Source organism: Arvicola amphibius, chromosome 10 (assembly GCF_903992535.2).
Source record: "Arvicola amphibius chromosome 10, mArvAmp1.2, whole genome shotgun sequence".
In the NCBI taxonomy this organism is placed as follows: domain Eukaryota; kingdom Metazoa; phylum Chordata; class Mammalia; order Rodentia; family Cricetidae; genus Arvicola; species Arvicola amphibius.
In genome coordinates this window covers 12442799-12468492 of record NC_052056.1, presented here as the reverse complement: position 1 = coordinate 12468492, position 25694 = coordinate 12442799, and the positions used below count along the sequence as shown (strand labels likewise).

The 25694-nt window shown below is 39.1% G+C and overlaps 1 protein-coding gene across 2 annotated transcripts in view; it reads right to left on the bottom strand.

Moving 5' to 3' along the window:
* Cyyr1 (cysteine and tyrosine rich 1) overlaps positions 1-25694 on the bottom strand; it is a 98273-nt gene that overhangs the window by 9939 nt on the left and 62640 nt on the right. For both annotated transcript variants that reach the window (XM_038346554.1, XM_038346555.1), the window contains one exon: positions 6388-6545. In XM_038346554.1, the coding sequence (XP_038202482.1) occupies positions 6388-6545 (158 nt within the window). The remainder of the gene's footprint in view (positions 1-6387; positions 6546-25694) is intronic.

The following is a 25694-nucleotide window of genomic DNA, read 5'->3' as shown; positions in this document are numbered from 1 at the left end:
GCCACCTTGACTGAAGCCAAGACAAGAATGGGTCAATGATGGGTGAGACCACACCTTGGCCAGGACTGCTAAGCTGTGTATAATTCTTGCTCTCTGTTTAAATCTAATCCTCATATTAGATGTATAAGGATGGACTGATGGTGAGTGGGGAGATCCCTGGCTCCCTTTATTTTTTCCCTCTTCCCAGTCTGGTCACAATGACTAGATACCCTTGTTTAGCTTTTCATGATTGTCTATTTAATTGGCCCATCGAGGACTGATGGCTGAGCATAGCTTGTTAGGGCTGCCAGGGCACAGGCTCTGAGTATAACAGTTCTAGCAACATGACTGCCTGGCAGCACCCAGACTCTGATTAAGTCCAACATTTAAATTACGCTTATGTGTATGTAGGAGCTTAATACTGCTAGACAAGAAAACAACCATGCAGCCTGATCTCAGTTTAAAACAGTGACCTTTTCTTAGATGTACTGTCTGCTGGTGTTGCTTAAAAGCATGTTCTACAGCAGGCATTTCATACACCCCACATCCTGAGGTGGGTTTCATGCTCTCCTCACTCTCTTTCCCCTCAAGCATATACTTATCCCTGGGTTCTTATTTCATGGAGAAAACAGGAACAAGTGAAGAAAAAGTTCTCATATCTGACCACCAAATCTACTGCTTCTAACAAAAAGAGAGTACTCCTTACTTATATATGGGATTCCACTCTCTCATGTTCAGACTCTTATTTCTAAAAACTAAAAACATAATTATGTGTACGTGATGTATATTTGAGCATTGTGGGCTCTGGCATACATATGGGGTCAGAAGACAACTGAGTTGGTTCTCTCCTTCCAACTTTATTTGAGTCGCAGAGATCAAACTCAGGTCCTTAAGCCCATCACACACTAAGTCATCCCTCCAGGCAAGACTCTGATCTTTAGTAGTGCCTCCTGTGCTCTACATTTACCGATTTCCTCCTTTTATATTATATAAGTATATTTATTGCTAAAATACAAGATTTCATGAACTATAGTTCTTTCTGGAAGAAATCTAGTTCCATCTCTATTTTCTTGGTCCACTTTAAAGTAAAAGTCTGTTTCTCTACTTCATCACACAATTCATATGTGGTACCCAATATGAGACACCCCCATATAAACTCATGGCATGACTCTTCCATGGTCTGGTTAAGGGGAAGGTTTTTATTGTAGATATAAGAGAGAGCTAGAACGACACAGAGAGAGAGACAGAGAGAGACAGAGAGATGGAGAGAGAGACAGAGAGACGGAGAGAGAGAGAGAACATTTATAGGCATCTGGAGGAGTCTAGAGCAGAGAGAGAAAGAAATCGGCTGAACATGGCCAACAGACTGCACATGGCCAGGGCTATCTGAGAGAGAGAAGAACAATGGGGGATAGAGAAGAGAGAAAACATAAAATAGCGGTTGTAGGAGCCTAGAGAAGAGCCAGATTATAAGGTGGATGAGTAGTTGCTGGGTGAGAGTGTTGGTAAATCCACAGGCTGGAGGGATTTTAGGGTAGAGGAGGGGATGAACAGGTGTGGTAGTTTGAATGTAGTTTACACTATTAGCTCATAGAGAGTAATACTATTGGGAGGTGTGGCCTTGCCATGGGTATGGCCTTGTTGGAGGAAGTGTATCACTGCAAGGGCAGGCTTTGAGGTTTCAAAGCTGCTTGTGGTTAACAGTGTGTTGTCTCTGCTTCCTGTGTGTGGCTAATGAGCTCTCAGCTGTGCCTGCTGTCTCCTGCCTCCAGCCATGATTCTGTAACCCAATGGACTCTTATACTTCTAGAACTATAAGCCCTTACTTCTGCATGTTGCCTTGGCCATAATGTTTTATCATATAAATAGAAAAAAGTAACTAATACATTAAACAACACAAACAACCTTGCTGCAGCATCAGTTTTGTTTGTAAAATTAATAGAACAACAATGGAAGCTTTTCCACTTCACCTTTTGGCTCTTACACAGCTAAACAGGTTGCTAGGGTGAGTTCTTGACCATCACTGTATCAATTTTGTTTCTCTTTGTATGACTTGCATCTGCAAATTCATTGTAGCACTATTATCTTAGACAGAACATTTCCAGTATCTATAAAAAATTACACATTATTCTTTTATCTATTTAAATTTATTACCTATTTAAAATATTTCATTTAAAATTATTCTGTTAGCTATTGAGTGTGTGTGTGTGCTTGTCACGGCGCAGCACATGCAGCTATTGGATGACAGCTCTCAGGAGCCAGGATTCTCTTTTCATCTCAGGCCCTGGGAAGCAAACTCAGGTCATTAGGCTTATTTGGCCAATGCCCTTATCTACAGAGCCAAGGTGCCTGCCCAGAAAATTCCTTTAGTATGAGTGTATGGTTTCTAAGGAAGCATAACAAGAGCTTTCCACATAAAGAGCTAGGCTCGTGGGCTGCCCTTGGTGGTGTGAGTGAGGAAGTGCAATACAGCGGTTTCTTCTTTTTCTCTTTCTGTAAATGCGTGTTTTGCCTGCATGAATGACTGTGACCCACAAGAGTTCCATGGAGGCTGGAAGCGGGCATTTGTTCCTTAGCAGCTGGGGTTACAGAGGGTTGTGATCTGCTACACACATGCTAGGGATGGAAACCCCAGTTCCCTGGAAAAGCAGCCAGTGCTCTTAACTCCTGAGCCATCTCTCTAGCACCCAGTGTTGAGGTCTCAGTGATTCCAGGGGATTTTAAAGAGTATAGGCTGGAGGTTTTATGGAGCATGAAAGAAATTTGTGGAACCAAGAGGAAAGCTCATACTCTCTGGAACTGTGAAAAAGGGAGATGACTGCACTCACACCTGTTAAAAACCAAACCAGAGAATGTTCCAGAAGGCTGGATAACAATTAGGGTGAGCCTCTCTCACCATCAGCATCTCAGCTGGAGTATCTCAGTTAACTAACCAATCATAGTGGGTTTGAGATTATATGCAAACAATGACTGGTCCCTGCAAACATTTTGCAGAAACTTGAATTAAAAAACACACAAATAAAACAGAACAATTCCCCAGTAATTGATTCACTCTATTCACAGAGTGATTGCTTCACCCCTCAGCCCCTTAACAAGAATGCTCTTCCACCTGAGATTGCTAGATACTAAATATTCTCTTATCCTAAGACTCAGGCTGTGAACCTCCAGACAGAGTATTATTACATGTATGGAAGTGTGTTATCCTCAGAGGGGCACACACAAAGGAGCTGTGATTCCCCAGTATAAATGAAGCACAAAACAGATGTCTCAAACCCCAGGTAATGAACACATGCCTTTGCGCTAAAATGACATCTCAAAATCATCTTAAAATGTCGGTGCTGGAGAGATGGCCCAGTGACTGAGACTCCAAATGGTGGTTCCCGGCACCCATGTCAGGAGGCACCAAAGGAACCCAGAGTCTCTGGCCTCTGTGCACCTGTATTTACGGGTATTTAATACCCTTTCTACACACATACACATGGATAAAAATAAAAATTTTTAAAATCTTACAATTTATTCCAAGTTTCAATTTGCAGAAGGACAAAATAAAAAATGCTTCATGGAATATCTTAAACTGTTTGCGATGGTTTGAATGAGAAAAGGCCCATAGACATATATTTGAATGTTTGGTTGCCCGGGAGTGGCACTAGTTGAAAGTGTTAGGCAATGTGGCCTTGTTGGAGCAGGTGTGGCCTTGCTGGAGAAAGTGTGTCACTGGGGTTGGGCTTTGAGGTTTCAAACGTCTGAGGTAGGCCCAGTGACTTGCTCTCCCTGCTGCCTGCATGCTGCCCAGCTTCCCTGCCATGTTGGTAATGGGCTAAACCTCTGGAAGTATAAGCGAGCCCCAATGAAATACTTTCTTTTGTAAGAGCTGCAGCCGTCATGGTGTCTCTTCACAGCAATAGAATATTGAATCTGACACTTTTTTTAAAATTGAACATTAATTAAATTGTGTCTTCCTTTGTTGACCAAGCCAATGTGTGCCTAAAATGCCTACCTGCAAAACAGTTTCTACTTTCTCTCAAATGAATGTCTCTGTTTGACTTTCCATTGTTTTCCTGGGTTATATATTGGCCTGGGAGGGGAGCACTGATGGAGAGAGTGAAGAATAAAATGTAATTCATTTAAAGTTTTCTTAGTATTCATATATTTATACTATCCACAGCAATATTATTGGCAAAAAGGGAATATCTGAATTTACAATGATTTTTTTTACGTGAGTAAAACCTACATATTCCTAGGCAGAGCTTTAAGTCAGCTTCCTGGATATTGGCAAATGACAAGATCAAGTCTTGTGAGTTGTATCAATTTACTGGTCAGGTTCACTGAGTCCTCAGTATGGATTCAGTCTGAGATATAAAAGAAATAGATCAAGATCCCTTTTTAATAGAGTTAACAATTTAGAAGGAGATGGACAGTCAAAAGTACAATACATGGTCTCTTAGAAGACAAAAAGTACCATGAGGAAAAAGTAGATCAGAACAAGGAGTCAGATGCTGGAGTGAAAAAGGGCAAACTGACCTTTAATCTAAGACTTGAAGGAAGTGCGCAAGCCAAAACTAAGGCAAAGCCTTGAGGTAAGAGAGATGAGAAAATGTGTTGTGAGCAAAGAAAAGAAATGTATCATTCAGCATGTTCATTTCTGCGTAGTGACTAGACAATCTATATCCAATGAGTACTGAGATAAAAATAAATCATAAGTGCATAAAAGCAGTTTGGAAATGAAGATATGTGACTCTGGGAAGCATTATCATATAATTTGTTTTAACATGCGGCGTGAATAACCAACCAAATAAGAGTAGATAAGCGAAAGAAGACACAACAGTGAGTGAATACCAAAGAAGAAAGGACAAATGGAGATGTTATTCCTACACCCATCTGAAATGTGTTTCTTTAAGTTGAGCAGAAAAGGGTAAAGATAAAGGAAGGATTGGTAGTGGATGTACTTAGAAAGTATATTGTGTTGTTCTTTTTTTTAATGGATGGGTAGAAGGAACATGAGTATGGATGTGAAAATAATATCCTACAAAGTTATCAAATTTAGAATTTACTCACCATATTTTTACTGTTGAGCATTCTATGAATTTATTATTTTTTTAATTTATACAGGTATACAAAAATATACTTGTATCTACTCACTCTTTCTTCCTCCAGTTTCTCCACATCTTCCCAACATGCCCCTTTTCCAATTTTAATTCTTTTCATCTTTTTCTGATAGTCTACTGTCTTAGAGTTTCTATTGCTGTGAAGAGACACTGTGACCACAAAAATTCTTATAAAGGAAAACATTTAAGTGGGGCTGGCTTACAGTTCAGAGGTTTAGTCCATTATCATCGTGGTGGGGCGTATGGCAGCATTTAGGTAGACATGGTGCTAGAGAGGTAGCCAAGAGTTCTACACCCTGATTTGAAGGTAGCAGGCATAAAGAGTTACACTGGGCCTGACTTGAGAGCATCTGAAACCTCAAAACCCACCCCTAAAACACAGTTCCTCCAACAAGGCCATACCTACCCACAAGGCCACACCTCCTAGTAGTGCCACTGCCTATGAGACTATTGGAACCAATTCCAAACAATCCCACCTACTAAACTCCAGCTAGTGCTGCTCATATGTGCATGGATATGGGGAACCTAAAAGTGGCCACATTCTCAGAGAAGAATGATTTTCCCTATCTATCAATTCCCAACTGTTCCTCAGCAAGGGAAGGAGCCTGGAGATCATCTATATCAGAATTTGAACAGATAATTACAGTTGCTGTGACTTCATGAAACTGCTTACCTTTTCTATGTTGTATGGTGCATATACAAATTAACATAGAAACACTAATAATATTCTCTAACTCAAGATTAAGGGCTTTGTATGTAATATCTTCTGTACTCAATATATTTATATGTAGACCTTCTAGAAGATTCTTAACCTGTATTTGTCAAATTATTAATATATATAACCTTTGCTCTTTATTGAGAACTTTATTATGTGGAAGCTGTACTATTTGTTTAATGAGGACTCTAAGAACTTTTTTTCAATACTTTTCCGAGAGACATATGTACCTACTGCCTTAACACCAGTTTATTGAGACAGATTGCACATTTTCTCCATAATTACTTGTCCAAACTCATTGGCAGGTAGACACAGTGGATGTGAAATTTCTATTTATCTTAATTCTGGTTGCCTAGCTATTGCAGTTAATGACACAGCCACTGAGAGTATGAGTATATTTAAAGATAAGATGAATTGTTTCTTTTTTACCCAGATCTCCGTTCAAAGCCACAGCTTCAATCTATACTTATTTGGGAATGCTTTGAAAATCTGATATTGTTTCAGTGAGAGTTTTTTTTTTTAATGTTTCTTAAGGAGTAGAGCCCAAGAAACCTGTTCCATCCTTCAAAAGCGAGCCTTGTTGCTTACCAGGATAAGAGGAGATGGCGTTGATGTGGGTTGCTCTGATGACACCTACGCGGGTCCCCCGGTTATTCTTCATGCACATGCAGATGCATATGGCGATTCCTGCAATGACCCCCATGATGAACACGATTCCAAACACGATACCGGCAATCGCAGTGCCCCTAGGAAGGAAAACAAAAGCACGTTTGCCTCAATAGTCTGAAAGGAGTTGCGCCTCAAATACAGCTCATAGCTAAGTTAAGTGTTTCTTCACTGTTGTGCTTAAGGGAATGTGTTTTATTTATTAAGAGAAATCTTTAAATTAATTATACAATTGGTCTCTTGTATTCAATAGGTAATAAAAACTGAAAGCCTATAAAAAAGCTCTGTATGGTACCCTTGACAAACTCACCATTCAGATTCTGCCTTTATTTAATAAATTTTAAGTTAGAGAGATGGTTCAGCAGTTAAGAATGCACACTGTTCTTCTAGGGGACCTAGGTTTGTTTCTCAGCACCCAAGCAAGGCATCTGTTACTCCATCTCTAGGGGATATATGGCTCTCTTCTGACATTGCAGACAACACACTTACATGCACATACCCTGCCACACACACACACATGCACGTACACACACACATTCTTACATACACACAGAAATCTTTAAAGAATTTATAAATTTATAATAATAAGAATCTCCAGTTATAAAATAGTAATTTAAAATAAAAAAATAATCTAAAGTCATTTGATGTGTGAATGGCTATAGTGGAATTTCCTTTGTGTTTTAATAAATAAAGTTTGCCTGAAGATCAGAAAAGTAAAACAGCCACACTGGTCAACCTTACAGATCAGGCAGCAATGACACACACCTTTAATCCTAGTAACCACAATGACACATGCCTTTAGTCCTGTAGTCACACTAGCTTGCCATAGAAACCAGGCAATAGTGGTGCATGGCCTTAATCCCAGAACTACAAAGGATTATAAAATGGAAAGAGATAGCTCTCAGTCTCCTGGAGGCAGGATCACTATTTTTAGACTGATATTGAGGTAAAAGCCAGGGACTGATTTCTTTGCTTTTCTGATCTTCAGGTTGAACCCCAATATCTGTTTCTCAGTTTTTATTAATCATGCTACAAGTGTCAAAACTAAGTATATTGAGCAAGGAGAATATTTGTTTCAATGAAAAAAACCTTAAATTCAACTTAAAATTTATTCTTTATTAAAATGTTTCCTCGTAAAACAAAGAAAACTGAATGCAATAGCTGTGCTCTTGCACAAATAAAGACAAAGGTCCAGTATGTCTCTATGAAAATGTAACTTTTTTGCATATTATAATATAAAGCATATTATACCATAGGTATACCAAACAATCCTGCAGGTCAGGTAGTTATAGAAAGGTCAAATTAAACTATAAAGGACATGTTCAACACACAAAAAGGGATGGAAAATTACCCCGAAATAGACTGCATAATGATTTGTTAACCTTGAATTTTCCTAACGTTAATGAGAAAGAAACAAAGGCAGCAGAGAGATATAGGATAATAGAAAAGACGTCTGAATTAAATCAGCTGGTATATTTCAAGGATGTAATTGATCTCAGAATAGAAAGCAGAAGATGTGCTACATTGGGGAAGGGATTTTGTTCTTGTTTTCACAGGAGAAGAAAAGCTATGGATAACATCAAAATTAATAAAGATTCTATTTGAAAAGAAGAACCACTTTAGACAGAGAAATGACAGCTCATCCACAGAAGTGACAATTATAGGGTGGTAAGAAAACCTCATAAGGGTTGGGGCAGGATTCTGTTACTGTCTTTGCAGGAAAATCTTCAAAAACCCAAGAGACCTTGGACTTTGGATGTCTAAAGAGGAAAAGATTACTATTCAGAAAGGATCACTGAACAAAGAGAAATGTGACTTTTGAGGACAGGTCATCTGCAACTTAAAATTTCATATGTATATTCTCTGTTCCCATACACACACATATATACATATACACACATATATATATGTATACACATATATATTATATATATGTGTGTGTGTGTATGTATCTATATATCCCAGTAGAAATATAAACTCACTTAAAAAAAATCAAAGCTGGCTTCTGGCTTTGAAGTTGGACAATGGCTATCCTTCTCCAAATCCAAGCATGTTGTTAAAAGAAAAATTCAGAGTTTCTTTTTCATGTTAGAAGTCATTAATATGGGAGAGAAAGAAGAAAGATCTCAGGAAAAATTTTACTTTTCTCCATACCTATTTTGTCTATATCATATCTTTCATTGAATATATGTGTATATGAATAATCTTTAAGTTTTTTTTTACAATGAACAGTAGATTTTCCTGCAGTAAACTTTGAAGTTTCCAGGAAGAAGATGCAGCCCCACAAGAACTCCACCTAGTTGATATGACGTCATGATGCTGATAGTGCTACATTAAGACTGGTTTCGGGTACCAGCTGCTCAGGATGGTTCCAACTTGGTTAAACGGAAATGGTGCACCTTTTCTTTACATTTCTTTTAAAACATCATCTTCAGCCTCTTTCCTTACCTCTGAGTGTACTGATGCCATCTGTGTCATTTGAAGCTTTCTACACTCCTTGTGTTTTATCCGCCCTGTCTGAATTCCTTTCTTTTCATTGTACAATTTGATGGCTCTCATGTTTAGGGTTCCACTCAATGTCTGGTCATCTATGAATCCTCCCTGCTTTATTTTGGATGTGGCTAAGGTCTGTTACTCAAAGGCACATGCGTTGGGAGCTCGCTCACCAATGTGGAAGGCGAGGAAGTGAAAGGATGAGCCGGATGGGTGGTGGTCAGGTCTTTGAGGGTGTACCCAAAGAAAGGATGAGCGGAGTTTTCAGCCCCTTCAGGATTTCCCTCGCTTTCTTTGTTCCCTCTCACCTTTGTTCTCACCGTGATTCCATCAGCACTAATGTGATAGGCACAGCTAGACGGGGTCTTGATAGAGGTGGAGCCGTGTGGTTTAGACTTTTGGATTTGAAAGCTGTGAGATAAACAACCCCTTTCTTTTTTTTTCTTTATAAAAGCACAGGTATTTTGTTACAGAAATGAAGTGCAGACTAATGAACCCTTCTTCCAAGAGAGGAGGGAGTGGGAACTGGGATTGGTATGTAAAAGGAAAAAAGACAGTTTGTTTTCTTAAAAAAATAAAAAACAAAATATAAAAAAAGAGGTTCTGAATAGCCACTTGTAACCTTAGTGAGCAAGGCCGAAAGGCAGAATTTGATAAATGAAACTTGTAAGGTCAGTTTTCATATTTCTTTTTCTTGAGAGTTTCTTTTCCTCCGGAAAAGCAGTTTTTTTTTTTCCAGTTTTGTTCTGGAAGAACATGAATCTGACTGGAAATTCCCTAAAGCTTGAACTTTTGGATGGAGAGGTATTGAATTTTCACAGGGCCCTCATGTGTTTGCTCCAGGCACACAATCTTGTTCTGCCATTACTGCCGCCTTTTACCTTTAGAACCATGGCTTCTGAAGCCAGACTCTCTTCTAACCAGCTTGGGCAACTCAAACAAATTGCACAGCCTCTCTTCACCTCAGTTTTGTTGTTCTTGAAATGACAGCTGGCTTGGTGCTTATCAGTCGCTCCTGCCAGATTTCTTGTCTTGGATTTGTGCTCACGACTCATTTACCAGATAAATAGATTCTTACTGCCAGGGCTCTGTGCACATCGATCCCACATCGTCTATGATTAGCTCATAACCTCCACCCCAAAGCAAGGTATCTTACAAACCAGAAAGATTGGAATGGTGAAAAGAACAATATGTGTGTGGCATATTGTATGACGGTCCCTGAGGCAACCTTGTATTCTGCAAGCATTCGTGTTTCTACAGTGTAGGTTGGATGTTAATATGCACGCATTGCCTAGAGACCGCTAGACAACCTTGGGTTGCTTCAAAGCCTCTTCTTGCACCAATCAACCCTTCTGCACACTTCTGAAATCCTTGAATGCTCTAAAAAATAAAAAGTACAGACAAAGGACTTGAACTGGTGTTACCCAGGAGACATTTCATCTCCAAGACTCTTACCCAACTCGCTTAAGAAACAGAACACCACTGAGGAATCCAAAACACTCTTATTTACAGGAATTTTCATTTTGTTTTTGAATCACAGAGGTTGAACGGGTGGCAAATCTGGAAGTGTTTCTATAAGCAGTTAAAGAAAGGCTGAGTCTAGTCATTTAATAAACGTTTCACTGCAAAGAGAAAGACTTGTAGGCAGAGGTAATATGATGAAAGACAATGAAAAGTTATCTGGAAATCTCCTTTGTATTATAATTTTCAGGTTTTAATAAGATTAAATTGGAGGACTTAATTTATGTCCCTGAAATAATCAATGGCTCAATTATGTAAGCAAAGAGTTTCCAAATCAAACTGGACCCAATTTATATTCATTACTCCTCTTCTCTAAAACAGAAGAAAGTGGGACATGAGGTTCATTTTGTCCCTCTGTTGACAGTTCTAGTGATGGCGCATCCCACTAAGATCATGTGGGTTGTAGCAGTGTGCTAAACAAGGTTGCTATATTTTTCTGGATTAAATCTTAATTTTGGTATTCTTGATCCTTTGCTGTCCAATAGCAATTGTAAATTAGTGCCTAATACACTCTAAGTATAGAATTTATAGCATCATTTATCAATTAAAAGAAAGAATAAACATTGCAATCTTTGGTATTTAAATAACTCGGTCAGAAAAGAGAGAAACTTAGTCTGCAAAGTTTAGCATCATTATTACTTGAAAAAAAACTTTTAGGAATTTTTTTTTGAAAGAATGCTTTGCAAGATGAGCACATATCTTCTCCCTTCAAGTTTTTTTGCCACAAGCCTCAACATTATACAGGAATTGCTCAGCCATCTTTTCACAAGCAACTTAACAGAACCAAGGGATCTGATAAAGACTAAACCAAAAAGTAAGGCTTTTTGGCGTTATTGCTTTGTGAATAAGTAGCTGTCCTTTGCTGTAGATTTTTTGCTGTAGCTAACTCTTTTTCTGTTATGTATTTGGGAATTAATTCTCACAGTTCAGAAAAGACTTTTCCATTACCATGCCTTGTTCCTATCTCCTAGGTAAGCACAGAGATCTGCCTTCCTGCAATTATCTTTATCAGCAGGCATTTGGGTCCAGGCATAAAGCATCCCATTTAAGATATTCACATATCTCTAAGGACATACAATTACTACCTGCCCAAGCTGCTGCTCTGGTTTTACCCCATAACACCCACGATCAGAACAGTTGATAACAGCGTAGGCCAGAACTGATAATTTAGAGGCCTGGGTCTCTTCTCTTAGTAAGTCTGACTGCAGACCTAGGTCCATAGAAATTACAGTGTCCAGTGTATGTGCTTTCTGATCAAGAGCCATCAGCTTCCCCTAGGTTGCCTAGTTACCTCAAAGCCTCTACGCTTACTGGGAGAATAGAAATTACATTCGATTTAAATAGTCTGTGCCCTATTTATAATTTTACTGAAAATAAACTCCTTAGTTCTTTACTAAGCACCTAAAATTGAAGTGTACACAAACCTTTCCTTCTAGAATTCCCTGATTGGTGTGGGAAGTCCTTCTATCTATGTGTTGCTTTTATCGGTTAATGAATAAATCTGCTTTGGCCAGTGGCTTAGCAGAGTAGGGCAAGGAAGAATTTCCCAGCAGATAGAAGAGGAGAGAGTAGGTGGAGTTAGGGGATGTCGTATAGCTCCACCGGAGACAGACTTGGAGGACAGATCTTTACCCAGTAAGCCACAGCCACACGGTGATACACAGATTAATGGAGATGGGTTAGTTTAGGACATAAGAGTTGACCAGAAATACACTTAAGCTATTGGCCAAACAGTATTGCAATTAATAGAATTTCTGTGTGATTATTTTGGTTCTGGGCAGCCGGGAATGAACAAGCAGCCTCCTTTAACACCTGGTGATTTAATTCCTTTCTTAACTAACTTTCTCCATTAAGAAGTTCACCGGATGTGTACTAGCCACTCAAATAGCTCTCTCTCTCTCTCTCTCTCTCTCTCTGTGTGTGTGTGTGTGTGTGTGTGTGTGTGTGTGTGTGTGTGAAAACTCTTATCTGATTTTCTATGGGGCAAAAGAATGCTGGCCCTGGAACCTGCTAGGGCTGGGGCATTGCTGGTTTTAAGGATATATATGACTGGGAATGTTTGAGAGAGAGACAGACAGAGAGAGAGAGAGAGAGAGAGAGAGAGAGAGAGAGAGAGAGAGAGAGAGAGAGAGAGAGAGAGAGAGATTTAAAAATTTATAAACAAGAAAGCAGAGAAGAAACTATTCAGAAAGAGAAAAGTGAGTGGAGGAGTGGAGGAAGAATGGTGGAGGGGGATGAGGCTGGACATGCCTGAAGTACATTGATATGTTTATATGAAAATGTCATAATGAAATCCACTATTTCATGTGCTAATTACATAAGTAAATTAGAATACACATACACACCCTCCTGAACAAAAAAAGATTCAGAGAACTTCTAGATTGGTATACATACTGAGGTACTGGAACAGGGGTATGTCATGAATTAGCATTGTTACAGGTCCCCAGACTTTAGCACAACTGACTCCATGATGGAGACATCATTCAGGCCTTGGAATCCAATGTATAGGCAGCACCACCTGCCAAATCAGTAGAAAGACCTAATCCATCAAAGTTCATTGTTCAGGGAAAGTCCCTAAACATATGAACTTTGCTTTTTGGCTTCTGGAGTTCTGATTCCCGCTAACTGTTCTTGCTGACTGGGATGTGTCGGACCAGGATGTGAACTTTGTGCTTAAAAGTTCACCCTAAAAAGGGCTGGGGACTGCACCAGGGTCCTGAACACCCAATATAATGGCCGGCCAACTAATAACGATTTTCTATTGACTTGAACCCATGTCTGAGTGGTCTTCTTTGTAGGACACCTAACAGGCATGAAACTCTGAAAGTGCCAACACCCCTTCCCAACACTTTATGTTTCTTACATTTGGTTCTTTCTGACAGTAGCCAATAACAATAGCATACACCAATAACAGCAAGTATGGGTTTTCTTGAGTCCTGCAAGTCATTCCTACAAATGCTCAAGGCCCATTGTGAGAAAGTAGGAAAGCTTTGTAGCCAAGGCACAAGGAAGTATTGATAACCAGATGACTGGATATTTGCATCTGGCATCTGAGGGGAGGAAAAGCTTATGGGAGTGAGTCCTTACTCTGAGGAATCTGAAGCTAATTCCAGTTAGTTAATATGACAATGGAATGGCATTGTAGGACAGCAAACTGGGCTATCTCCACATCTGGACTGGAGGCTGAGATAGGAAGGTCAAACTTCAAGGCCTGCCTGTGCCATATAGTGAGTCAAGACAGCCTAAGTGACCGAGTGAGACTTGTTCTCCAAAGGAAACTTAAGAATAAGACTGATCTTAACAAGCTCAGCAAAACGATTTCTCAGTATGGAGGAGGCCCGGGTTCAGTCCCCAGTACTGCACATGCGTGGGTGCATGGATACATGAGTGTGTGTGTGTGTGTGTGTGTGTGTATGAAAGAGAAATAGAAAATCATACACTTTCTTCTTTACCTTGTTAAAAACAAAGCAAGCACCAACAACAAAACTCAATAACCCTAGAACAAAATTATTGACTAAAAGTTTATAACAAAGTGACATTTTAAAATAGAATCTGATAATATGCTACAGTGATAGTATTTACAATTCACTATTCCTAAGCTCAGCTTTGCCACAGCTATTTAGTACAGCTATCTTGACACTATTTTCCTATTAAGTGATATTTATGTAAAATAGTAAATATGAAAAAATTGTATAGTATTTTTTTTCCTCTCTGACATGACTCAATTTGTAAATACATATTATATTATAACATAATACAATATTTATGAGTGTTCTGTGTAGTGATTTAATGACTTCAATCACAACAAGGCAGGAGGGTAAAGGGAAGCCTTAGAAAACCAAAGGCCCTTATGAAAATATTAAAAATCAGAATAAAAATTCTGTTAGGAGAAATCTTTCATATAGATATAAGAGTTTCTAAGAACTGTTGTGAGAAACTCTCTGGGAGTGGGAGTATGTTTGTATGGGGGGGGTGGTGAGTATGTGTATGTGCAGGGGGACTAGGCAAATCTACCTCATTTTTTCCTAAGTCTTCCTGACGAAACACAGAATAATTACACCAAAGTTCTCTGGGAGGAGTAATAAGTTTATAGAATTTATTTACAGAGCAATGGGTGAGGCGTTATAGTCAGTAACATGGGAGACCTTACAGGAGCCATACTGGAGGGTCTAAATCCAGCATGAAGGACAACTCTCCCATGGTTGGGTAGTTAGAGCCCCACGCCTAGTTCTTCCCAGCTTTACACTTCTGGACCTTCCCTGAGACCACATGCAATTACGGCAGAGTTGCCTTCCACTGGTTGGACAGAGGGCTGTGTATTTGGATAAGGTTCCATGACCCTGCCATCCTTTCCTTCTTTGAGGAAAAGACAACAATCAGTAAGTCTTACTGTAGTAATCCTTTGCAAGTGAACACAGCTGAGCTCAGGTTGACGGCAGCAGTGTAGCCGGAGGGTACGCCTGTGTAACAATAGCAATAGACAGGGTTTTTAAGAGTGGGCTTGCTGGTTAAAAGAAATTTTTTTCACAAGAGTAAATTTATAATGAGTTCATTTGTTATCATAACAAATTAAAAGTGAGTTAAATTGTTTAGTCCTTTGGCATGGAAAATTAAGTGGCCCAACTTATTTATGGTAATCAATACATGTTGTGGCAGAACAATGCAGAAAATCATATTTCAACAAAGGAAAAAGAAAGGTATATACATAAAAAGAATGAAGTGTGACAAAATTACCCAATGCAATATTCCAGTTGCCCAATAGTCTGGGGGTTTTGAACAATGGATTAGAATAACACCCTTCAAAGCCAAAATTTTAGCAAGACATTTTAGTTATTTCTAATAAGGTATACAATTTAATAAAATTTCAGCTTGCTTAACTTAGAAGGAATGGATGTATTTTTCTATGATATATTACTAGGTAATCACACTGTTGTAAGACTAGAAAGACAAGGGTCTAGAGTCAAAACTCAGCAGCTGAGAGCACTTGCTACTCTTGCAGAGGCCCCAGGTTCTTTTCCCCACACCCCAAAGTGTTTGCAATTCTAATGCCAAGGAATCCATAGCTTTCTTCTGGCCTCCATACGTACTTTCATGCACATTAAGTCATGTCAGAGAGGAAGGAAAACATTACTCATTTTTTCATATTTACTATTTTGCATAAATATCACTTAATAGGAAAACAGTGTCAAGATATCTGTACTAAATTGCTGTGGCAAAGCTGAGCTTAGCAAATCCCCATAGGATACACAGAGGAGCACAAGTCAGTGGAGAACAGTTTTCAGTTCTAACAGCGTTAGCTTTCATAACTTCCAATAAAGACTGAAGGGCCTCCAAGCTGCATTCTTATTCTCATCTCCATAGCTAGCTACATATACACATAAATACCATGTTAGAAGCCTATGAAGTGTATGGCCATTATTACTCTATGAAGAAACTTTTAGTGAAGGTTAGAATCACTAATATACATCACTTCACCAATGTTACTACTCTGGGAATAACAGAGATAAGTTACTATAAATTCCCAAGGAGAAAAGTGCTACATGAAATCATGAAAGGATTCACCAAAGAGAAAAAAAAGAAAAAGAATAATTGTGTTGGCATATTTGGATTTCATAAGGATTTTTTTTTTTTTTTTTACTTTTCACTGATTGCAGGGTGAAAAATTTCAAATCTACTTGCACATTCACCGTCCTCTCCCAGACAGGGTAGCAGCTGGCTTTTGTGGCCTACAGCTGAAGGGTCTCCAAGGTCTCCAAGCCTGGCTTCCTGAAAGAACTGAAAGAGCAGGTGACAGATTTCAATGGGATAATGAGCCTAGGAGCCTTGGCTAGAGTTTGCTTACACGGTTATGCTTACAGCCTGGCTATACATTCAAACCTGGCCACTCTCCCAAACAACTGTGATGCTCTTCCTGGACCCTGTCTGTGCCTAGACAAACCTGTGATTGATCACTGTCTACTGAGGTTGTCTCCTGTCTACGGGGTGCCTGGATCTGACACTTATCCTTTGGATGCCACTCATATGAGCTGGAGACTGCCGAGACCTGGCAGATGCTGCCTTGTCACACTTCTCTCCTGGCCTTGCTCACAGGCTCACCTGTGCCAGCCTGCTGTGATGAATTGGAGCCGTCATCTTTGGCTTCTTCCTAGGATCTAGCCTCATTCTCATCAAAGTCATTCATAAGCAATCCATTCTACCCAGGCCGCTGTTTCATTTGCTCTCAGTATAGATGATTATATCTATATTCAAATTGTTCCTGGGTTTATATCTTACTATTATCTACTTGCAAAAAAATTTCCATTTTTATTTTGCTCATGTCAATAGGAATCAGTTGCAGAGAAGGAATGTGATTAGCTAGCTGGGGTCAGAGAACAATCTTTAGATCACTACTCATAGCCAAGGCCAGGGTTATTTGGAATGACCCAACTTGGGTCACTTGCCTTCCTCAACCCTGTCATCTGTAACCACAGAAGAAAGCTGTAAGTGTCATGAAGATGGTGTGGAAGCAGAAGTAAGTGGTTGGCTAACAAAGGCATAAATGTTCACATATGTAGTTAGATCTTCTTTGGACTGCCAGCTCCCCAAAACTGACACGGAGACTTTTTATTAATTATGAAATCTTGGCCTTAGCTTAGGCTTGTTTCCAACTAGCTCTTATAACTTAAATTAACCCATTTATATCATGTATGTTTTGCCACGAGGCTGGTCACCTCTCCTCTGTACTGTATATCCAACTTCCTCTGTGTCTTGCTGGTGAAATCTGCACCTCCTTGATTAATCCCCCAAGTTCCTCTCTCTTCCCTGTAGTCCTACTTATCCACTCTTGCCTAGCTATTGTCCATTGAGTGCTTTATTAAACCTATCAGGTGTCTTTAGCAGACACTCACCTTCACAATGTACAAAACTATTATCCCACAACACACATACACTGTAGATTTGTGTAGTTGGTAATACCAAAATTCCAAGCTGGCTTTTGGGTGGGAAGATTAGGGAACTCTTCAATGATGTTGTAAAGGATTTGAGACTGGAAAGGATGGTAAATAGTGTGAGAGCTCCGGGTACGGATTGGAGTGTAGACTCATGGATAGTAGATAACACCAAGAAAGTCTAGTAAAAAGAATTGTACAGTGATCTTGGGAAATAACACAGAAGATTCAGCTTGACAATGGTCCAGGGAAGAGGCTGAGGATGTGGGAGTGGAAAAGCAGAAAATTCAGTGAGGGCTGTCTTTGACTCATCAAATCAAACTCCAAGAAACCTATTGCAACCATCTGGTACACTAAGGCACTCAAAGTTTTTGAATAACCCTAGTATTTAAAGGTTACTAAACCTAGAGGTAACATGAATCTTATTGTAAAAAGTAGGATTTTAAAATGCTCTCATATGTCTATATCTGACTATAAGATTTTAGGATGAATTTAGTCTATCAGATCTCTTATACCTCTCAAAGAAAATTGCTCTACAGAAGGGGTGCTCTGACCTTTTATAGGACACACAAGAAGGGTCAGACTCAGAGAGGGATGCCAGGGCTCAAACTTGTCCATCTTGTTGCTTAATAGCTGGAAAATAGTGTATTTTCCAAAGGTGAATGTATATTTAGAAGACATCTATTTTTAGCTGTATTCAGTAGAACTGTAAGATAACAGGAACATACCAATAGGAACTTTGCTTCAGTCTCTAATCAATGACCTGGCAAATGACCTCTGTGTGCTTAAACTTCTGTGAATCATAAATTAAAAATTAGTCTTTGAGTCATTCTTATATAACATCATGCAGTCTGATCTTGCTACCCAGATCTTTGTTCAGTTAGAATCTAATTATTTTAGAGATGTTTGGGGTTCCCTCCAGCTCCTCAGCACCCTGACTAATTAACAGAAATTCTACTTTAGTAACATGGTTGCTGCAGGTCAGCAAAGGAAAACAAAGTAGATAGAAAAATCTTAACCTAATGAGCACTAAAAAAGAAAAAAAGATTGGAATGGGATTAAATTTCAGTGTGATGATTAATTATGGAGCAATAGGAACAAAATTCAATGCACATTACTAGTTGTAAATCAAGCTGTATTTATTCACATAATTCTTTGGCAATATGTCCAATTTTGAGAGGGAAAAATACCTTTTTCCATTAATTCTTATCTCACTTATACTCAAAGAAAGAAACAATCTTTGTCTGTGGAGATGTGATAATCATATAGAAAGCAATAAATATTTCATATGAATAATTATAATTGTATGTTGTTATTGCCTAGATAGTGCTTTAATCTTTCTCTCTCTGTGTCTCTGTCCCTATCTCTCTGTCTCTCTCCATCTCTGTCTCTGTCTTTATATCTCTCTCTCACGCAAACACACACACACACACACACACACACACGCACACACACACACACACACGCATGCACACACACAGAGAGAGTCTCAGTATGTAGCCCAGATTGGCATCAGACTCAGACTCCTCCAGCATCTGCTTCCTAAGTGCTGAAATTACAGGTAGGTAGCACTATGCATGTTACCAAGATGGCTCTTAAAATAATAATTCTTACCTTAGAAAGATATAGTTTTATCTCAAAGATATTAAAAAAACAAAGCCTACACTATGATGGCAGATATTGTATATGACTTCTTTTAATTTTTAGATAATTAAAGAGCCAAGATATCAATAGCCCCATTTTCTATTTTCACAATGTATATGTGTATCGGAATATCACTGTAAACACATACATTAATTATATTTCTCATTTGTTAATTAAAACACATTGAAAGACTTAAAAAAGAGATGGAGTACTCTTCCTTAAAAGCAGAACATTTCCTTTGGTGGACGTACACAGAGATATTGATTCTGACATTTCTGCTGGATTAAATTGACTGAATGTGGTTTCAAACTGGGTCCTGTTGTGTCATTTACATCGCACATTTTATTTGGTTTGAAATTTCAAGAAGCAGTTAAATTTGGTGAGTCATCCCTACATACTTTCCACAGAGTAGTGAGGACCCCATCTCTTCATACAATTATCTAAGTATTTTTATGTTGATATAAGGTGGCCTAGAAGATAATACATTTGACTTCCACCAGAGAAGATGGACTATTACATAGCAGTTATATCTGATATATGAGATAATAAGGTATTTAAAACCTTTTAATTTAAATCAGACATAAAATATGAGTTTTTTTAAGGAAGAAAACTAAGGAACTAAAAGCTGATAGAAGCATGAAAGGATGCAGAGCTGTTTTAAGAGCACAGAGTTCAACACGGTAGATGCTCTTTCTGTCTTTGATGGTAGGAAGGCAATTGACTAATGGCTGAGCCTACACAGAAATTAGCTCATGGTCAAGAGGCTTAGAGCCATAGTTGAGTGGGTGGTAACAGAAGAGGTTAGGTGCCAGTGGTCAACGTGTTTCTGAAGGATGAAGGATGCAGGCAGAAGTAAAAATAAATTGCAGGAGCAAGAATGGAGGTAAGGACACCTGCTGAGATGTTGCTAAGTGACTGGGGTGACGGAAGATAATGCCTAGTATAGTGGTTCAGTGAGGGGAGGGGTCCCCACAAAGGTTACATTAAAGTCTTAATCCCCAGATCCTGGGAATGCTATGGTGTTTGGAAACAACCATTGGCAGATGCAGTTCATTTAAGGATTTTGAGGTATTGTGATCGTTTTGGGCAATCTGAGTAGGGACTGAGTCCAGTGGCAACTATTGTCATAAGGACACACAAGGGGGATGTGACAGACCAAAAAGAAGGCAGCATGATCATGATGGACTAAGTGCTGGGACAAGTCTCAGTACAGGCAGAGGAATAACATCGACACTGGAATCTGGACATCCACACTAGAGATGGCTTAGAGGATTGGGGTCCTGTTTGACATCTGTTTCTGGTCTCCAGACCTTCAGGAAACACATTTCTGATGTTTTAAATTAGAAAGGTTTCTTTAAGATCATTTGCTATGTCCGCTGCATGTTGGTGGTATTATAGTAAGGCAAGGGAATCCACAGGAGTAAGGAGGCAATTCAGGTAAGTGGGGATTCTGAGCAAGCCCAGCAGAGCAGGACACAGCTGTATGATAAATGAATAGCTAGAAGCCAGTTTGAGCAGGCATGCAGGCAGCTACATTTGTGAAAAGCTGCTGGGTCAGAATGCTCCTATTGGAAGATCAGCAAGTGGATCAGACTAGCTAGAGGAAGATTTTTTTTTTTGAGTAATAGAAAGCAAAACTAGAAAGGGAATAAAATTAAAGAGAACTCAGTATTTGCTTGGGAGAGTAAGAGTTCATAGCAGCGTAGTGATTCTACCATAGAATAGGCAGGATTTATACTCTGTTCAAATGGAGAACAGTCAGCTTGGGTAGCTATAACTAAAATTTATTTCTTACAGTTCTGGAGACTGATGTGGAATTCCCCTCTGTATGCTGTGAATATGTTTTGGTTAATTGGTTAATAAAGAAGCTGCTTTCGGCCTATTGCAGTGCAGAATAGAGCTAGGCAGGAATTACAAGCAGAGATGGGGAGAAAAGTAGGTGCAGTCAAAGAGATACCATATAGCTGCCAAAGGAGACAGACGCCACCAGAACCTTACCGGTAAACCATGAGTCTTGTGGTAAAATACAAAATAATAGGAGTGGATTAATTTAAGATGTAACAGCAAGCTAGGAATATGCTAGAGTCATTGGCCAAGCAGTGTTGCAATTAATATAGTTTCTGTATGATTATATCAGATCAGGGTAGCCGGGAAATGAAGAAGCAGCCTCTGTCTCCAGGAGGCCAGAAAGTTCAAGGTGGGGATGTCTGCTTGCAGATGGCCGCTTTCCCCCATCTACATGCCAGAGAGAGGAATCTCTGATGTGCCTGTTGCTCCCTATGTTGATTCATCTCATCATGGGCTTCTACCTTTCTATTCTCATTTAAGTCCATCGAAGACTTCAGCATTTTAGTACCACCATAATGCCACCACTTTGCAAGCTGCACTCTAATGGAGAGGCAAATAATCATTTCATGATGAAAAATTTGATGTCCCGTGGTCCACATGTTGATTACATAGAAGTAGCATGTGGGACAGATTCTAACATACTCTCCTGAAAGAGTAATAGGACCACTCCAGGGGAGTTTGTATATGTATGATGGAAGACCAGCAGGTGGCACATGGACAAAGGGAGAGTTGTCACTTGTAGCTGTCTACAAGTTCATGTACTCAGAAAAGGAGAGGCTCTGCAGTGAGACACAGCTATAGAAGAAGCATAGCAGCCAAGGAAAGCATGTAGCAGTGCTGAGCTGCTGCCCTGTGTGTTTCTCAACTCCTCTTCTCTCCCATACCCTGCCCCCAGCTCTCATAGTGCTGAGGCAGCTACAGAGTTATCTGCATCTCTCTTCCAAAACATGTGGCCCACCAACTGTTGGCTTTGGGTGGCAGGTGCAGAGAAGCTTCACTTGATATCTGGAATGTTTGCTGACATTGTAGATTAAATACTTAAATTCGTTTTGTTGTTGGAGCCTGCTTGCCTTGCTAGTAAGCCACAGCCACATGGAGATACACAGATTAATAAAAATGGGTAAATTAAGATGTAAGAGCTAGCCAATAAGAAGATAGAGCTAATAGGCCAAACAGTGATTTAATTAATACAGTTTCTATGTGATTATTTAGAGTCTGGGCAGCCAGGAACAAACATGCGGGCTCCAACATCTTTTGAGCACTGGTACCTTGAGACTTATAAGACCTAAGGGTTAAGTGTGAGCCAAAAACTCATAGGTTCTGCTGCATGTGAACCAGCAGATGGGGAAAACTTCCGGGGGACAGTAGTGCGACAACTGCAACTTGCTCCTCCAGTAAGCTACATGCTTATTCTATGTGTATTGACACCGAGAGCAAAGGACAGACATTTCCTCCTAAGAGATGTTCGTGAGGGAAACCTTTGTTTAGAAGACAGCCAACGAGGCGGCAAAGGTTCCTGCTGAATGGTTGCTTTCCTCTTCCTTGGTGCTGCGCTCAGGACGAGTAAATCACAGGGTGCAGCCTGTGAGATGAATCTCATCTCCTGACTGGGAGAGAACATTTTACACAGAACTTTCGAAAGCATCACATGTGGATTCTGTTTGCTTTCCAAGGTCAAGGGACAACTCTGTAGCAAGGTCCATGCAATAACCCAGGATGGAGAGGAGGGATTGAAGTTCCTCTCCACCATTTGGCCACACGCTATCTTTTCCCTCACCTCACACTAAGCTATCTCAGCATCATGTTTTTCACCTGTGTTCAGAGGAGACAATGAGTCCCAATTTCATCTCTTGTTATCTTGATGGAAGGATCCCCACAGTTAGACTAAATAAAATTCTGACCACTATGTACCTCTCTAAAGCATTATAAGAATTAAGAAAAGTCTACTCAAGAACATACTGAGAAGGGGAAAATGGTGGCGGGGAGAGAGAGAAGGGGGGGTGGATAGTATTAATAAATGTCAAGGGATATGCATATTTTAATGAATGTGGAAAAACCATACGTCAGAGCACTTTGGTTTGTTTGGCCCAATATCTCAGTGACTCATGGCAGAACAGAATATGTATAATAACCAAAACACAAGAGCAGTCACAAGGCATGGCAATCCAAGACATTAGTAGTAAAGTACTCTTTGCATCCTGAACAGGTAGCATCAGATTTTACATCACAGCATTGGTCTGTATACTCAGACTGAGATGAAATTCACCAGCCTGCCTGGAAAATTTGGAATTATCTGCATAGGAAAGCAAAAATGGAAGGCAGATATCCAGAAGCAGCATCAAGACAAGACTACAGGGACACTCTGGTGCTCTGGATTCAAAACACACCATAGAAGAGTGAACATTTAACCATCAAATTGATTACAGCCTTGTTTATAATAATATAAAAGGGAATGAAATGAAGATATGTATGGAGCTTTCCTAGAAAGATATCTCAGGGGCATGTGGAATGCAAAACAAACTAGGCAAGTTTACCTTGGCTACATTTATAGAGCAATACTGCAGTAAAAGAATAAGAATGTGTTATTTGTGAATCTTAGACAGTGTTAAGGAAAATAAAAGTTACCAGGTTCCTACCATACACTAATTATTTCAATCTATAACCTTCCTGAAAAACATAAACTGCTCTGCCCTTCAAGTTTCTCTAGGTCTTTGCATTCATAAGGGTAAGAAATAAATTCATGCTTCCTCTTTCCTTCTCCCTCTCCTCCTTCCTGTAGAAGACTTAGTTTCTTGTGTACATACAAGAGACATCCATGTCAAGCCATGAATTAATTCGGAGTGTGTTTTGTGTTTCGCATTGTTTGCGGGTTGCAATACCCCAGTGCACTGTAATGGACACTACAGAGGAGTCACTTAGTTCTTTCTTCCTCACAACCGCGTGCAACAGGTGGAAATTCAACCATAGTTGAATAGTTTTAGGATGATTTTTTTCTTTTTATTCCTTATTCACATATGACATCTTATTTTTTCCAAGATATTTATACCCTGACTGATAGAGATAGTCTGAAGATATTTGTTGCAGTTAAAAAAAAAAAACATCTATTTAATAATTAACTCTGAGTTAAGTGGGCCAAGGAAAATGAAAGTGGACAGAACTGTGGGAAGTTTAATGTTATTTTCTTCTCTTGTTTTCAGAAGGCTCGGGTTTACAGTTTTATTTGATTCCCTACAGATACAAAGCCACTCACTGTGACAACAACCCTAATTTCAGTATAGCGATTTAACACTATGAAGGGAACTTTGAGATTCTATTATAAGAAGCAATTTGTGGAGAATCCCTTTTTCTAGAGCATTTGAAATCTGGTCCTGAGGACCCACTCTTAAATATTTAACCACTTCTGTCAATATACAAAAAAATTAGTAAAACTATTTTATAATTAAATTAAATCAAACTTCCATTTGAAAAAATATTGGATATTACATAATTTTGATAAAAGGTAAAATGCTATTAAGATAGTTATAAATATCATAATCTACTTTAAGAAATTATTTGAAAGTCAAAATCTTTCATTTTAATTTTTTAAAGTCATGCACACACATTAACAAAGAGGTGTGTGTGTGTGTGTGTGTGTGTGTGTATATATATTCTTCCTCTTTCAAACTTACCATTTTTCATCTTATTTCTGTTCTCAGCATGATTTGCCTGGAAACTCTGTTGCCAGGAGACCACTGCTGAAGACCATTCACTGCTGCTTCCTCTTTGAGAGTTTGAGATTTAAGATGTCCAATGAGGAGTCACAAAAATTATTGGTTTACTTATGAGCATGTAACAGTATTTTAAAAGATAGAATAAAATATTTGTCCAGATATTAGTGATTAATGAATCATATGTAACAATACAGTAGAAGATGTATGAAGAAAGAACTTTTTAAAAATTTCTATTGCATCACAGAGGAGCGGAGACAGATAAAAACAAAAATCTATATCTTGCTTATGAGACAATCCTCCCGTTCCATGTTACTTATTTATCCTGACTTTCCACAGTGCTCTGTAGATCTCTGCTTTCTCTGGTTCTGCTTTGTTATTTGCTCAGTACCATCCTCTTCAATACAAAGGAATTTTGAAACAGCCAATTCCATGAACTGGAACAAGAACAGCCATGGGCATGGACAGTGATCGAGGAAACAAAATGCCATTATAAGAATTGCATACTGCATGGCTTCCTAGAATTTCATATTGGAGTAGAATCCAAGAAACCAGGCCACCCACATTTCATCCAGATAACTCACGGTACTATGAGAAAATGCAATGAAAATAATCCTGCCATCTAGAAACTCTGGATTTCAACCCAACTCAACAATGAAATCAGAGGGAAAACAGGACCTCTCATTTTTAAACTTTTATGGTTTTGATGCATTTATTTTGACTCTGTACGCTTTGAGCTTCATATAATGTTCATGGTTTCCAAAGTACAGGGAAATGTTCAAAACTAAAATTTACTTCAAAGACTGTATCCCTATGTAAATAAAGAATAGTTAAAAGCCGCCGGGCGGTGGTGGCGCACGCCTTTAATCCCAGCACTCGGGAGGCAGAGGCAGGCGGATCTCTGTGAGTTCGAGACCAGCCTGGTCTACAAGAGCTAGTTCCAGGACAGGCGCCAAAGCTACAGAGAAACCCTGTCTCGAAAAACCAAAAAAAAAAAAAAAAAAAAAAAAAAAAAAAAGAATAGTTAAAAGCCTATAATGCAAATAAAGATAAGCTTCAACATAAGAATTCAGAGATGCTGGGGGATGTT